Genomic DNA, 17,885 nt, shown 5'->3' with positions numbered 1-17,885 from the left:
AGTTTGATTGTTTATTGAGCATTTTCATGGAATAAGAGTGGCAAAAGCAACTTGCTGTTAATAATATATTGGTGGATGATATGAGGGTTCTTTTGGTTTTGGATTTAGTATTCAAGATTAGTGGTTGTTGAACTCTGCATGACCTCGGCTTTTCTTTAGAGTTGGTTTTGGAATTATCACAGTACTTGTAATGGTTATGCATAGTATGTATTTTTAATGTTATGGTCAATGCTGGGGGTAATAGGGTACATTTTTATGCAGAAATGCTTGGAGTTTCCGTAGTTAAAATTTTCCAGAACTAACTGAAAATAAAATATTTCTAAGTCTTTTTTACTATATGATTCGACTAATACTTCACATAGCTCTATGGAGAGTTAAGATTTAGTTTGTGGGAAAACAAAGTAAATGATGTATTTTCTATTTCCCTCTCCCCACTGAACATATATTAAAGTGAAAGTAAAATACAAGAAACCACGCTTGATAAAGTCATACTTCGAATGTAAGATTCCTGTAATGGGTCTCTATTCTGCTAAGTTGTTTCTATGAAGGAGCTGTCAGCTGAAATGTACCCTGTGGAATGGGTGTAAATGGTTTTGGGTTTTTTTGTGTTTGCTTGTTTTTGGAAGGAGGGCAAGCGTGGGAAAAGAAAGGAGAAAAACAGGGAAGACATTCACTAAGAACCACCTTCCTTTTCACCTTTGCAGCCTCCTCCAGCATTGGGATGCCCTGTCCTTCTGGGCAGAGAAGGCTTTGGAGCCTGTTTATGCCATTTCTAGATAGGACGGTACTATTGATATTTGTTTAAAAACACTTGCCAAAACTCAATTTCCATTAAAAAATATTTTCTTTATTCATTTATTTTAGAAATCAAAATAAATTGACAGATTTTTTTCAAGTTTGGGTCTAGTCATTAACACACAGTTCTTATTTTAGAAATTGAACTTATAACAGTCAAATAAACTGAAACAGAGTAATTACATTACTGTGAATGTCATTAAAATCTATTATTAATCTGCCTCCTCACACACATTGCAAAATGCTGATAATTCCTGGACATGTTCTGAACCTAAAGGCCCTGTTCTACTCTCATTGAACTCAATGGCAAAACTCCCATGTCTTGCTTTTTTTTTTTTTTTTTTAAATGGTGTGTAATATTCTGCTATGAAATGGACACCTGACCAGGTTCTTCATTGCAATTTTGAAAATTACCATTAATTTATTTTAAATTTTGTCATGTAACTAATAGTTAGAAGCACATTGCTGATGAGCAAAAATTGCAAAACATTTTTGACTGGTCTATACTAGGAGTTACCGACTATAAGCTATTTACATATAAATGTGAGTCTGTAGATAAAGCAATCTGTACAAACACAGATAGAAGCACTGACACTTATATTGCTTTGTGTTTGCTATATGTATTGAGTTTGTTGTATTCATCTGCTCCTAAATTTCCAATGCTGTAAACACACTGATTTAACTAAATGGCTAAAACGGTTTAGTTGGCAGTTATCAAACGTGACTCTGTACCGTGGTTTCACTGTGTACTCAGATCCAATTCAGTGAAAAAAGAAAAAAGAATTTTTGTGGGTTTAGATACCGACTCTCCACAGGACTTGCCTAACCTGGCTCTTGTGAAAGCTAATCCTTGTACAACTTTAACCTCTCTGCTTTCAACATACTGAATTCCACACAGCTGACTTTACAAAAACTGCACAGCAATCTTGTTCAGCCTTTTTCTGTGAATAACCGTTGATTCCTGAATAGCTTTACTTAATTATTTTAATGGAAAAAGGATTGGTAAGCAACATGGGTATGTATACAAATGTAAGCACATCATCATCATGTTTGTGCATTATACTTCAACAACTATAGTGGGTTTAGTCCATGCTATTCCTTAAAAAGAAGATGAACTGAAGTCCGTTCTTTTGTATATAAAGGAAAAACAATTCTTATATTTACGGTTTACTTGGCGTCATGGAGCAAAAACTGACTAACTGGGCCTTATCTGAAATAAATGATGGATTTATTTTTACAAAAAAGCAAAACTGTATATGGCTTAATAACTAAAATATTGAACTTGTTCCATTCAATCAAATTTTATACTTTAGACCTCTATATTGTTTTTGGACTATTGATATTTCTGATCATTTCAAAGTAAACTTTTAAGTGAAACATTCATTATGTTGCCAACGGCTCTCCATCAGAGTTGCAAGGAAAAATCTACATTGTCTATTCTTTCAACAGCTCAGTGTACTCTCCCATCCTCATAACTCGAACACTATTGTCTTTTTAAAGATTTTACTATTTATAAAGACACATTTTGATAAAACATTTAGAAGGTGGGTTTGGATAATGCAACATTAATGACAAGAAAGCCAAGAAATAATTATATATACTGTATACACAGTGAATAATTACACACAGAGAGCTGAATAATTAGTGAATGTATATGTATTAAATACTTTTTAAAAATGTAGAATGTCATACGTATTTAGGTTTATAAACATAAGGGTTGGGAACCAGTGAGTTCTTTTGGCTAAAGCCCAATATTGGCCTTATTTCAGTTTAATTGGAAGAGGATCTTGAATTCATCTTCTCCATGAATTATCAGGAACCTGGATTTCTCTTTGTACCAAAGGTTAATAAGAAATGTGTCTGCAAAAGTCAAACAGCATTAAATACCAAAAACTGATTATTATTCCACAGGAGTTGTTCTGTCATTCATAATCTCTCCATGCTCCAACCTTCCTCAGCTAATCTTTAATGGATGACATGCAAGAAAGAAAAATAACTAACGTCTAAAAAGGGGACTCTGAAGCAAGCTTTTAAAAAAATGGAATATACTTTTCTCAGTGCTAGAAATAACCCTCACTGGCATTTAATTAGTGAAAAGACCACTTAAGCAAGAGGAAATAAGTAATGTTAAATTAAACTTTAACTTCAGCCTTGCATCCTATTGGATGATTTGTTTTCTTCAATTTTGCTGTTTGAACTGTTGCACATTTATTCAGTAATTATAATTTTTTCAAGTAAAATTTAGGACATTTTAAATAATGCTCTCCACTTCATTATGTTTATTCTCTATACCACATCTGAGTATTCCAAAGAACTGCACAAACATTAATACACAATATTAAGTACTTGAACAGACTAAAAGAAAAAAAGTTTTACTCTATTATAGCTGCATAACTACTGTGGGTTTTTTTGAAACAGAGAGACAGACAAACATATAAAGCTGCAAAACAGGTATAACTGTAAGTGATATAGAACACAAACAGGCGATAATAGATTGAGAAAAAGGTGGGACTTTTCCTTTTTTATTTTTAAAAACAGAGAAAGATAGGAAGAACCTCCAAAACAGTTCACAATTTGCATAAAACATAGCACTGTAACTGGGTGACTTTTCTATATTTTAAACATTCATATAGCAAAATTCACCAACCAATCTTTTTCCAATACATTCATATGTAAACACAAAAACAAATGTTCCTTAATTATCTACTGGATTTTTAATAACAAAATAATATCCCGCTTCAAATTCAGGGATCTCAAAGCACTTGTCTCACAATTTACAGTGCTCTAAAGCTGTGAAAAATTTTACCTTCACAGTATGAGTCTCCTATTTTAAGAACACTGCTACAGTCAAAAACTTGATGTAAGCATGGAATATCTGCTAAGCTATTTTATTTTTGTATCAGATTCTGAATGCATTTTTTAAAACTCATAAGCACAGTCCAAGTAATGACCAAGGTTGCGACTTTCAAAGGCTTCTTTGAAAATCCTAGCCCAACATTAGTTTTCTGTCCCAGCCAGTACACTGGATATGGATCTCTTTACTACACTCCTGTTCCTCTCCTCTCACGACCAACTTTCTCTCCCCCAAGATTGGTACAAATTATTTTCTGCTGCTGTTTCACAATTTCTGAATTCATGATGGTAACTGAGGACAGGTCTACACTAGAAGCGCTACATTGGCGCAGCTGCTGTAGGGCATCTGGTGCGGACGCTCTATGCCGACAGGAGTGCGCTCTCCCTTCGGCATAATTACTCCACCTCCATGAGAGGCGGAAGCTATACTGGCAGAAGAGCATCTGCCGCTGACATAGGGCTGGTGCGGATAGTGCTTATGTTGCTGTAACTTCTGTCGCTCAGAGGGTATCTTTTTCACACCTTGGGCAACATAATCAGTTTGACTTAAGTGGTAGTGTAGACCTGCCTTTAGTTTGGATTGTGCATGGGGGGGGGAGGGGAAGGGAACAGATCTTCCACTAATAAAAACTAACCAAAAAAGAGAATTACAATACTGTAAATTTTGTCAATTAATAGCAATTCTAGTGCAATTGTCATTTAAAAGGTATATAGAGCAATTTTTTCCAGTGGCAACATAGCTAAATGAAATATAGTGGGTGAAATCCTGAGCCCACTGAAATCAATAGAATTATAGAATCATAGACTTTAAGGTCAGAAGGGACCATTATGATTGTCTAGTCTGACCTCCAGCACAACGTAGGCCAAAGAATCTCACCCATCCACTTCTGTATCAAACCTCTAACCTATGTCTGAGCTACTGAAGTCCTCAAATCGTGGTTTAAAGACTTCAAGGTGCAGAGAATCCTCCAGCAAGTGACCTGTGCCTCACGCTGCAGAGGAAGGTGAAAAACCAGAGGGCCTCTGCCAATCTGCCCTGGAGGAAAATTCCTTCCCGACCCCAAATAACACGATAAACTAAACCCTGAGCATGTGGGCAAGACTCACCAGCCAGACACCCAGGAAAGAATTCTCTGTAGTAACTCAGATCCCACCCCATCTAACATCTCACCACAGGCCTTTGGGCATATTTATAGCTAATAGTCAAAGATCAATTAATTGCCAAAATTAGGCTATCCCATCATACCATCCCCTCCATAAACTTATCAAGCTTAGTCTTGAAGCCAGATATTTCTTTTGCCCCCACTGCTCCCCTTGGAAGGCTGTTCCAGAACTTCACTCCTCTGATGGTTAGAAACCTTTGTCTAATTTCAAGTCTAAACTTCCCAATGGCCAATTTATATCCATTTGTTTTTGTGTCCACATTGGTACTGAGCTTAAATAATTCCTCTCCCTCTCTGGTATTTATTCCTCTGATATATTTATAGAGAGCAACCATATCTCCCCTCAGCCTTCTTTTGGTTAAGAGTGTTCTAGGAGTTTTGCCATTGACTTCAATTAGGCCAAGATTTCAACCATTAACTCTAATGGGCTGGCAGTGTTTATCTGAAACACTTCACCACATTAAACAGTGTTAATACAGCTGGAAAAGAGATACGTCGGTTTGGCTGATTCACTGCGGCATATGTCTAGTTACCCTATGTAGATATAAGAGAGGGGGAGTGGCTCTCAGAGATAGAGGGTCTTCTAAGATGGTGATGGAGGAACCCTCGCAGCTCTTTAATTGTATCTTGTTTTGTTTGTTAATAGAACTGAGCTCCATGAAGGGGGTGACTTTAGGCTTTATGAGTTCATAGAGCAGGTTGGGAATGCTGCCTGCTAATGTTAACCAAGTGAGGCAACATGTCCAAGTAAATAGCTAAAACCAGAACAGAAAGTAACAACACAACCAGCCATCACACATCCACCAGTAGTTAATTCCTTCATCAGTAACTCTCCAAAAAAACCCCAATAAACCAACATTTTCAAAAGAAGTTTGTCTTCACAAAATCTAAAATTGTGCATCAACACTGTAGTTATATTACAAGGTTTTGATGACATATTAAAACACAAATGAAAGGCTAGTGGTAATTTCCTAACTGTTTATCGTATTTCTCCATGTCTTTCCTTATAGCCATTGTTTGGGGTGACATACAAGTCCTTCTACAAGCAAAATGATTGCGATGTCACTCCCTTAGTAAAGCTGCGTAACCCTGCTTTGTTGACTTACCATGATATTTAATTAATTCACATTTCAGAAAAACAATTCCAACCCTACCAACACAACAAATACAGGTTGCGATGTTTCAGGTTGTATAGTCAGGACTTGGAGAAACTAGGTTACTAAGTAAAAAGTTCCCAATCTACATCCTCCTCCTTTGCCAACCTAGATAACAGGAACGCCAAAGTGGCACCCAAGAAATGTGTTGGCCTATTTCTTTGAGAGGGAGGGAAAATTATTTACATGATCTAATGGAATGTAGGAACAGACCATTCCTTGTCCAAAATGTACTGGATAGAGCAGATAACCTGGAAGCCTTCTTACGGCTGGTCAAATTAGCCAGAGTAATTTTTTAGAATCAGTATGCTGATCACTTGCTTAATCAGCATGGTTGGATTGTCCCTTTTGGAAAGTACGAGTTCAGAGATGTGACTTTTCCACCTCTCCTCACCCTGAAGAAATTTTCTCTTCTTCAGGGTCATTGATCCACGTCTCATCTCCCATATCTATGTGGGGAGTCTAATCTACTGTGAGAGAAAAGGTATTTTTGTGCTTGAGAGAGACTGTATTGGCCATGAGAGTGTATTGAGCAACCATGAAATGCAATGAGCCTGAAGCTCAGACCAGAGAGACTTGAGAAGAGACATCACTGGTGCCATTCTTGGTCATCAGTCTCATTCTGCATACTTCAACCCCTTATATTGCAGTGTGACATTGTGTCACTAAGTACACTTTGTGGCAGTGACAGAGCCCTACTAAAATAAAGAGCCTGCAAGACTCTACTTTCTATATAGCAAATATACCTAGAGCACAAAACCAGTGAAGGAGCAACTCTCAAAGGTCTGGTGCTTTAGGAAGTTTTTACAAACCCTTCAACTAGACCCTGCAACTCTCCCTTACACACAATTGCTCCTTCCTGCTAGCAGACACTGGTTGCTCCCTATATATCTATTTGTTTCTTCTTGGGAAAGGTTTAGTGGGCTATCATCCTCGTTCAGACTGAGATCCATTCCCTACTCTCACACCTTTGAAGGGATATTCACCTTCTGTCTCCCCATCTCTTCTTTGTAGTGTCTCCACCCTTACTTTCCACTCTCCCTTTACCTTTTTTGGTGTGGTTCCCCCTTCTCCCACCCCTGGGGAGGGCAACTTTCCTTTCTTCTTTTCCACCTTTGGTGTCCATCCCTTCCTCTGTCCCCTTTGAGAGGTTTCTCCTTCCTCATCACAGTCCCTCGTGTGAGATCTCCTCCTTCCTCTCCTACAACCTTCTCTCCCACAGAGTTCCCTGTTTCCCTTTCCATCATGCTACTCTCAATCCCTATATAGCTCTCTCTTCCTCTGCCTTCACCTGATGCTTCTTCACTTACTCCCTCCTCCACCAGGATAATTAAGTTCACAATACCTCCACAGATGATGGCTTAGAGGAGAGAGAGTCAGGCAGGGGGAGTAGTAAAGAATTAGAAGAGAGAGAGAGCACACGCCAGCCTATGGCAAGCAGCAGCAGCAGGAATAACAGCCTCTAGTGGTCAAAGAACTGCAATAACAACAAAATTCTCCCCTATTCCCAGTCCCAGCTACTTGGGGCAGAGACGGAAACCCAAAGAGAGAGAGAGCACACGCCAGCCTATGGCAAGCAGCAGCAGCAGGAATAACAGCCTCTAGTGGTCAAAGAACTGCAATAACAACAAAATTCTCCCCTATTCCCAGTCCCAGCTACTTGGGGCAGAGACGGAAACCCAAGACAGAGGCTGAAACTCACTGTCTGGGCTGTAAAAAGGAATGATAAAGACTACATTTGACAGTATGTTATTTCTTATATCTATGACTACAAACACACACCTTGTGTTTCTTTCCTCACTCTTTTTTATTTAATCTTTTGTTATTCTCCTATCAACCCCCTAGATATTTCTGCTCTTCCTCTTTAGAAGCTCTAGAAATGAAAAGTATATAGTGACAAGCTTTGGGTTATTTGCTCCTGAACTCTATGGCAATTTACATTTAAAAATGAGCTCTCTTTTTAGAAACAGTGCCAGTCCCAATCCCAAGTGTGGATAAAAACGGAGGCTTCTGCAGTTGGGTTTACAACCCACTCAGGTAAAGCATTATTGTAACAGAAACAGTTCTCTTAAACCAGAGGTGGGCAAACTTTTTGGCCCGAGGGCCATGTCTGGGTATGCAAATTGTATGGCGGGCCACGAAATGCTCATGAAATTGGCGTTGGGGTAGAGGAGAGGGTGAGGGCTCTGTCTGGGGGTGCAGGTTCTGGGGTGGGGCCAGAAATGAGGAGTTCAGGGTGCAGGAGGGGGCTCCAAGCTGGGGCAGGGGGTTAGGGTGTGTGTGTGGGGGGGTGACGGCTCCAGCTGGAGGTGTGGGCTCTGGGGTGGGGCTGGGATGAGGGGTTTGAGGTGCAGGAGGGTGCTTCAGGCTGGGACCAAGGGTTTTGGAGTGTGGGAGGGGGCTCTGGGCTGGGGCAGGGGATTTGGGCACCAGAGGGGCTTGGGGTGCAGGCTCCGGGTGGCACTTACCTCAGGCAGCTCCCTCCCAGAAGCAGCAGCATGTCTCCTATGCAGAGGTGCGGCCAGGCGGCTCTGCGTCCGGCCAGGCAGCTCTGCGTGCTTCCCCATCTACAGGCGCTGCCCCTACGGCTCTCATTGGCTACAGTTCTTGCATAGGAGCCGGATGGGGGACATACCACTACTTCCGGGAGCCACACAGCGCCACGGCATGTGTGCATAGAGCAGCCCCCGACCCTGCTCCCTGGCTGAACTGTGGGAGCAGGGCAAGCCCCAGACCCCGCTCCCCAGTGGGAGCTCAAAGGCCTGATTAAATCGGCTAGTGAGCCGGATGTGGCCCTCAGGCCGTAGTTTGCCCACCCCATCTTAAACCAAAAACTGAGGATGGTAGATGCAAATGGAGCTTAAAACCCAAATAAGACAGATCTCAGTGAAAGCCAAAAAGAAGCTAGAATCAAGACATCGAATCCTGATGACCAAATTTGTAACAAGAACAGGCATGTGGAATTATGAACTTTGTATAGTACAGAAAAACTGGCACAAGTTACATAAGAAATAAGAATAGTATCAGTGAAATGATCTGGACAGGAAGTGGCAAGATGGTGTTTGATAGTACCACAATCTTATACTCAGGTGCAGGAATTATGCTGGATAATATCACAGCAAACACTCTGCTGACTCGGGAGGCAGTGAACAACAGAATAAAGACAGCCATGCTCCAAACAAGACATTACACCTGTACAAGTATATGCACCAACAAACAGCAGGCCACAGTGAAACAGATACATTCTATAAGCAGATGCAGCAAGAACTGGACGATGTGCCTATCCACAAAATCAAGCTGATTATACGTGACTTCAGTGCACAAATTGGTAACAACTCTACTGGCTGGGAAGTAGTCACAGGCAGAGAAGCGGAAGGCATCCAAACTGGCAATGATGAATAACTCTCGATTTTCAGTGGCACAAACACCCTAAAGATAGGAGGACAAGAGGATTCACAAGGTCAAATAGAGATCATGAGACAATGCAACTATCCACCAGACAGACCACATGTGTGTATCAAAAATGGGCTATATTCTTTGAGGGATGTCAGAGTCAGTAGAGAAGCAGACGTTGGCTCAGATTATTATATTTTAGTGTCCACATTACAACTTAAGCTCAAAGATCATGAAGACAGACAAACAGTGTTCTAGCAAGAGAAAAGTTCAAGGACAAAGAAACATAGATCTGATTCCAGATTGCATTCAGTAACCGTTCCAGGATTTTAAAGGATCAGGCTGATGACAGAGCAGGACATGTTAGAAAAGAAAGAAGGCTCAGGTGGTTGGGACGTGAACACCATATGGCAGATCGGAAATGTGCTAAGCAAACACTGAACTGCATACCCGAAAGAGGAAAGAGAAAGCAAGGAAGGCAAAAGGAAGAACTGGCAGAAGTGACAGAGAATACTGAATACATTGCCATCACCTGGGAAGAAGTACCACAACTAGAAAGCAACCATAATCAATGCAGAAACTGGACTGCCCGATATGTCAGCAGCACAGGAGGAACTAAGGTATAAAGGTATTTTTTTCTGCCTTTCTCACACAGGTTTTAACTCAGCAAGGCCTTATATAAATTGGAAGGTTCATGTTTAAAAAGTGAATAGTAATCCCTCCCAAAGAAGACGGTAAATGTTTTTATTATGTCTTCATCTGATGCTTTTTACAATGTACTTTTCTGGAGTAATTTTCTTATCACAAAGTCAGTACTAAGCAATAGGAAGAATGCAAACACCCATATTTATAACCTTCACTCTCCATGTGTTATATACAGTAGCAATTAAACATTAACTAGTTAAATGAAATCATAACACCATGTGTTCCCCTTTTCTCAACAAACTTAACAAAATGAAAAAAATCATTTGTCTCAATACACTAAATCTTCATTACTAAACTCTTTAATGATAAGGTAGGTCTGTCCCTGACGTTTTTATTAGACAGATCAGCAAACCTCCACAAGTCCAGTTTGGTTCAGATAACTTAGATAAGCACTCCATAGTTTGGAGTTATCTGAAACGTTTAGACTGGTAAAACCAAGAAGGACGTAAACACTCGAAAGATATTGGAGACTTTCTCCTTTCAGTCAGGCTAGAAATAAAAGGACACCCAGTCTCCCAGCAATTAGAGACTTCTGCTCTTCCAGAACCAGGAGATGCAGAAACAGAGAAAAGATGAGAGGGGGAAAATTTATTAAAAAGTTACCCTAATGTTCTTAAAACTTCAAAGCTTTGATTCACATTCACAGGTCTGCATGGTTTACTGCTATGTCCACATCTAGTTATCATATCATGTTATATCCTTATGGAGAGGATATCATTAATACATTTACTAAAGTAAACAGAAAATTAAAAACTTAAGGTGGGAACAGTTTGCCAACAGTTGTTTCTTCCTGTCCTTACAGGAAACTGATTAGGATTTTGACTATGTTTTTTATCTCTACAGGGGCTTTTTTCCTATAAGCTTTAATGAGCAATGAAGGTTTACTTTAAATAGAATATTTCTGTATTATATACACATAGGTAAGACCCTATGCAAACATCCAGAAAACAAACAGATAACTTGGAATTTAATGCAAACAAAAGATGTTATCATGACATATACAGAAGATTTATGTTTCTTCTGAATATACACAAGACGGTTCATTCAAAAAAAGAAACTAGCAGAGTTTAATAATATCCAGAATTCTCTTATTTTGTTTCACACTATCTAGCTCCTCACCCCCATAAACCTCCTCTTCCATCTGTGATACACACACAAAGAATATTGTATTCTTAGGAGCTTGACATTAAACAGATAGTCAACCATCTGATTTTTCAGCTGGAGAGTTACTTATATTCTTTTCCACTATTTTTCTGGCGATGAGTAATCTCCCTTTCAGTACCAATATCTTGGGGACAGGTTGTTAGACACATATTTTACACCTTGCACCTAACTTAAACCTAATAAAATATGGCCAAGAATAAATTGTGTGAAGCATTTTACAAAATTCTGGTGCAATTAACTGTTTAAATCATATGGAGAAAGATCTCAAAAGAACATTGTCATCTTTCTTTAAGGTACGAAACATCGTCTCTGTATAATATTATAGCCTCACAGTGTACTGGCTCTATATAACACACAGCAGCCTACATAAAAAATCACTTGTCAAATGTAAAAATATTCTACTTAAAATATAACTTTTTGCAACCTAAAATAACTTTTTTTATATATACCTACCCAGAGAACAATGGTTAAATATATGCACATCTGTACTGTTCTTAAAATTTCTTTTAAAGTAGTCACTTTCAACTGTAAACTTTAAAATCCTTTCACTTTGGAAATATTTTATAAATCTCATCCTCTGGGGACATACCATCATCAATGGCATGAGATGAAAATTCATTAACTTCCAGAAGAACAGATTTTTCAAGTAAAGTGCAGGTCTCCAGTTGAGGTGAATCTGTGACTATCTCCATACAAAGGGGGGGGGGAGGGCAGGTGGGGTAGTATTGCTCTGAACAAGCTAAAACAATAAGTGATATTTGAACTGCTGGTTGAAAGGTAGAGGCACTGGTAATCATTATTTCTTCTTGTTTGTTCAGGACCTTCCAACAAAACAAACAACCTTTTTGTGATTGGATTGACATGGTGTTAACAATGCATTTAATGCCCAAATCAGTATGAATACAGGTAAAGCTCTCACTAATACCAGTACCAGGATGTTAAAGCCACCTATTTTCTAAGCAACTCTAAACAGCCACACATTAAAAAAAAAAATCAAACCTTCCCTCCTTTAGCAAACATAGCTAACAGTCACTAGGCCACGTCATATAGCAACCGCGGGTACTGTATGATCCATAGGGCCATCTGTTAAATGCTTTTCTACTGTACCTGCAGTCTTTTCCGCAATCCTAGCTTCTGTAGCTCTCTCTTGCAGTTCTAAGTCCAGCTTTATTGTCTTCAGCTCCTTGTCTTTTTCAGACAGCTTATCCTGAAGCTGAATTGAAAAAATGGACAATACGATTCTTATCTGACAAATATACCCTTGTCCATTAATCTTCAGCAAAATATAAATTTCCCTCTTATAGAATGATTCCTCTCCTCCCAAAGAAAACAAATATTAAGCAACACAACACTAAAACAGAAAATACCGTCTGTTTTCAACCCCCTTGTTTTCATCTACTCTGTATGGCACGGTTTTTATTTGGGATACTTCATCTCAGAAACTACTAGCTGTAACAGAAATTCAGAAGCAGCGTGGGATGAATGATGCATCTTATTCCCTGGAATATTCTTTCAGCTCACAGCCCTTTCATAGCAATGGTGATACTTCAGTTCAGATAAATGGAAAGTTTTTGGTAAGTTTGTAGGTGCAATGCATTTTTTTCTGTATTCTTTTCAAGCCAGAATTTTGACTCTTTCTCCCCATACTGAGGCCTTCTTATATTTGGGAATTAATTGAATCTACCTGGAAACAGTTAAGTGTGGCTGTCACTTAACTGTAAAAAAATTCTACCCGTAGAAACATCAGACTCTGCCATTTGGTTTTGCACATGTGACTCCCACTGACAACAGAAACCTCTGCAGCATGTAACCAATGACAGAAATTACTCCAAATCTTACATTAAAACAACCAAATGACATTACGGCCTGCCTATCAGATGGACTATATACATACAACAAGAGCTCCAGTTTACAAATTATTGCTCTTATTTATAAGCTTCTAGCCATTGTTTATGCCAAATAGTTGATAACAGCATCATGAAATGCTTGAGCTGTCTGAGAATGAGGGAAAAGTCATGTGGATACATTGTTTAATAGAACAGATTAAATGAAAGCCATTCTGGAAAGTAGGTTTCAAACTTTTCATAAAAACATGGAAGCACCATCATTCAAACTCTCCACCATCGACATTATATTAGAAGGCTGAAGTCTAGTCTAGAACACACGAAAAAAAACAGAACAAAACCCAAGACAAGGTGGTGATGGAGGCTGAGGGACTTAAAGTAACACTAATAAAACATGGATTGGGGCTCATTTGGTAGATAGAATAACTTTGGAACTAAGAACTTTCAGAGTCTCAAACTCCTCCAAATTCCAGAGAGAAAAATCCAGTGGAAATTACAGTACATAAAAAGAGGGATGCAGAAGTTATATTAAAATGATCAATGCTTAAGAATTTATACAATCTCTAGGGTTTCCCTCAAAATTTAGTACATGTGGGGATAGGGGGAAGATCTCAAATGTTTTCTATCTAAAATGAGACAAATTTGGAAAAATATATGTAGAGATTGCAATTGTTATTTTGATATTAGTCTAATTAAAGGTAGAATTAAACAAACAGGAGCGGGAATGTGAGAGAGTAGATAATTAAAGCTTGGGATGGAAAAATGTGGTCAGCATTAAACAAAAAGAGTTGCTGTTAGAGGCCAAGTACAGTAACAGACCTGAAGCGGCACTGCTGCTAAATAAATCAAGTTCAGTCAATCAGCTGAAATGCAGAAATTAATTAATTAAATGACAACAGGGAAATGCTAATAAAAAGGGAAAATAGATACAGTGGAACTTACTAAGGCTTCAAATCTGCAAACATTTCTGTACTTGTTTTCAAAAAGACAACCAAAATGAGTAGGATTGGGGCCTGAAACAATTTGCTATGTCTAATTATTTGCATTCTGCTTTTAAAATATTGGCCTCTCCCCTCTTCTCAGAAAAGTTTTAATAGGAGTGCACTGTTGTGAGATTTCATGTTACTAAATATCATTACTTCTGCAAAATATTGTATGATACCTTTACTACTAGTTTGCAATGAAATATCAAATTATTAAAGCTAAATAGGTATTGTAAAAATAAATGGACAAAGCACATTTTGTGACACATTATTCTTGCTTTTGTACTGTGCTTACTTAATCACTCGTAAGCAAAATTCTGTGATCTGTGCTGGATTTCCCAGTCATTAATGTGAATGACTGACATGAAACTAGCCCAGTGTAGGTCCTGATCCAAAGCTCATAGAAGACCATGGGAGTCTTCCCATTAATTTCAATAGGTTTCAGATTAGCACTTATGTTTCTAAATTCCCCAGTCTCCACAAGTCTGACTGAAACCCAGAAAAATGTTAATGAACAGCCCTATAGTGATATGCTTATTTTGAACTTATATCTATGATATATGAGTTGATGTCACTGATTAAAAAGCTCAAAGAATAAAAGATTATTCACTTCCTTGGAAACATTCATTATGTAAATACTAAGAGTAGAAATGACAAGAGATCTATTGATTATTAATGCAATAAAATAAAATAATTAGTAAAACTATATTAGCAAAGGTTAAAATGAAGGTTTAATGGGCAACAATAAAACAGCAAGTACTGTAATCTGAATATCTTTATTATACCTTTTTATTCTTTGCCCTTACAGCATCCAATTCTTTCAAAAGGAATGTGATATTCGTCTCTTTATCTAGGTCTCCAGTCTTCTTCCAAGAAGCTATAAAGTCAGAGAGCATTCTACCGTGTTTTTCTGTAATACTATGATTTAAAAAAAAAAGATTAAATAATTCATCAATCAATGGAACAGAATTTCTCTCATTCAACAAGACATCCACTACTTGCACCTGAAGTTCACAAAATCTGATAGTTAACTGTCACAGATTTAGGATTTATAAATTAGCCATAGAGCTGGACAATGCCTACTTCTCATCTTTCAAACCTACAAGAGCAGCAGCATTTGAAATAATAAATGTATTAAAATGCTAGTATATAAAATAAACTAAGCTAAATGAGCTATGAAGTCTATAAATTGGAAATGATTAAAGGAAGTAAATATCAAAAAAGATAAGCTTAATCTGGAGTGATAAAGTAAGGAAAATATTGGGGGATCAAATTTACGCTCAGGCTAAAATATATATTTCAAGAGAATGGGCCACTCAACGAAAAGAAATGTAATTATTCAAAAGATATGAGACAAAGGAAAACATCTTTATGGAATTCTAGAAAATGATTTTATATTATTCTAAATATTATATCAGACCACAGAATGTCCCCACTTTATACCACCCAATTCCAAGAGCATTTATTTAGTGGTGGAAAGAAGAGAGATAAGGTAGAGTTGAAAAGGTTAATTTTTGGAATACAATGTAGTGAAATTTACTGCTGAAACTTTATAGTAGCTATTTTGCTACTAAGGTCTGATACCAGCTACCATAGGGAGCTGATAACAAGGAGTGAAATCCTTTCCTGGTTAAAAACTGAATTGGGCATTCTTGCTATACCAATCAGATCAAAATTCAGGCTTCATTAACAGTATACTAATGTCTACAAAATATTGTCTTGTAGTTTACCTTTCTAGGACCCAACTCGAAGTAAGATTTTAAAAATTCCTTTTACTCTGTCACCTGTTATTTACATATAACTCAGATGTTAGTAGCTCTAATGCAGAAACAATGTAGACATGTTCATGGATTAAGGGAGAAATTCTTGGATTATAAGTAACAGGCACAGAAAACTTAAGTTTTATACAATATAACCCATTACCTTTGACATACCAACTCTGCAACTTTTCTTGTGTTTGCTATCTTCAAATACATGTCCCAAAAATAAAGAGGAGAAAACCAAGGGTGATCTTTCCCAGACAGCTGAAGACCTAGCAAAATATTTTCAAATGTGCCTAAGTGTCTTTGGAGCCAAAATCCCATTTTCAAAAATTTACTTAGACACTACAGTCCCATTGACTTTCAATAAGACTTCCTAAGTCAATGGCTCCTGATTGCCTAAGTCACTTTTGAAAATAGGATTCAGGCTACAAAATCATGAGGGTGCATTTGAAAATTTAACCCCTAGTAAATAAATCAGAGTTTCTCATAAGTACATACACACATGATTACATGAAGGTGTATTTTACATTCTAATCATAATGAAAATGCAATACAGATTATCACAGGACTCAAAACAGGTCAAGATAAAGAACTGAAAATAATACGGATAAGTCTACTAAAGGCCTTACAGAATATCTGCATTAAGATAACCAATGATTAATATATATATATATAGACCCCAGAAATTTTTATTGTGCATAAACATGAATAGATCAAGGATGAAACTATGGATCCTGTCTCCAGCACACAAAGAAACAAATCTTGGATCCATAGAGCCATGGAGAGATCAGCTGTCCCCTGGAATGTGTTGAGAGAACCATGCATGGAATTCTAGGGCTCCTGCAGTTGATTCTTGGGCCCGTTCACCACTTTCTATCAGAGACATCCATATTGAGTAGCATGTTAGCACAATTATGTCAAACAAGGGTAGATTGCACTGAAGCAAGAGGCAAGCTGTGCAAGTGGTAGGACCAGATTTCAGTTCAACTGGACTCATCAATGTAAGAAGTTGGTATTATGAAGGTGAACACAAGAAGCGTTATTAGCACAGAAAAAACCTAAGAGGGAATCTACGTGGAAGGCAGAAAGATGTACACATGTATCAACTTGCCCCTCTTTTCACCTTTGCTACTGACAATTTACTCGCTCATTTCACATCTAAGAGATGCATTTGACCCTTTCACTTCTCTCTCCTCCCAGCATTCACCACTTCTAAAACAATCCTTTCTTTTCAGGCCCTATTGCTAACACCCTGGCTCACATAACATGCCTCTCTCTGACCTGAACTAGAAAATAACCACCTCACCCTCAGCCTCCCTGATCCTCTCCTCTTCAATCTATCCATGATTTTGTAGCTACATTATAATCTCTCTCACACTCCATGGAACATTCCTCTCTCTCCCACAGTCCCCTAGATTCCTTCTGTAGGTGCTTTCCTCAAAGTGTTATAACTCCTAATACTCACTCTTAAGGCTTTGCCTACATCTCACCTCCCATCTGCCTTTGTTCCCCCAATTCATGCCAGATGGTCTGCCCACTCCTCACCCCTCATTGCTCCCTTGGTTTCTCCTCTTCCTACACTTGTCTTCATTTCCATCAACTCAATTCGCTCGTGAATGAAAGCCCCTCTTCCAGTGCATCCAATGGCCTCACTCTCCTCCTTCAAGCCCCGTTTTCAAGACCCATTTCTTTTGCCTTGGGTTTCATAAGTGGCCTACACTGCTGTGCTCTCTCTCCTGTTGCCCAGCCCGATACCCATTTCTAATTAGTGTCAGAACTTCATTTGTGACATAAAGAGATTTTGTTTTAACCATTGCCTCCCATTTTGCTACCCCTTGTTTTCTACAGTTAGCTTCATTTTCAATGTTTGTCTGATGCAGATTTTACCTTTTTGGAGGCAGTGGCCATGCCTTGTTTACATTTCAGTAGTGTTTTGTACAGGTTTATTATAGCCCTATGTAAATATTTATCAGCACCACAATAGCTTTGGATTAGTGCTTGAGGAGAAATAGCTGAAAGGAGTGGGAGACACACTGGATTCCAGAAGGAGACTTCGCCTAGGGATGGG

General features: G+C 38.3%; 1 protein-coding gene across 8 annotated transcripts in view; it reads right to left on the bottom strand.

Annotated features, from left to right (window-relative positions):
• MIPOL1 (mirror-image polydactyly 1) overlaps positions 1-17,885 on the bottom strand; it is a 280,583-nt gene that overhangs the window by 188,737 nt on the left and 73,961 nt on the right. For 7 of the 8 annotated variants that reach the window (XM_050953929.1, XM_050953930.1, XM_050953926.1 and 4 more), the window contains 2 exons: positions 14,840-14,972; positions 12,335-12,440 (listed from right to left, as the gene is read on the bottom strand). In XM_050953929.1, coding sequence (XP_050809886.1) covers positions 12,335-12,440; positions 14,840-14,972 — 239 coding nt within the window. Of the gene's footprint in view, positions 1-12,334; positions 12,441-14,839; positions 14,973-17,704; positions 17,875-17,885 lie in introns of all 8 variants that reach the window. The other variant, XM_050953932.1, reaches the window with a different exon arrangement.

The sequence above is a fragment of the Gopherus flavomarginatus genome, chromosome 5 (assembly GCF_025201925.1).
Source record: "Gopherus flavomarginatus isolate rGopFla2 chromosome 5, rGopFla2.mat.asm, whole genome shotgun sequence".
Taxonomy (NCBI): Eukaryota; Metazoa; Chordata; order Testudines; family Testudinidae; genus Gopherus; species Gopherus flavomarginatus.
This window is presented reverse-complemented; position numbering and strand designations above follow the sequence as displayed.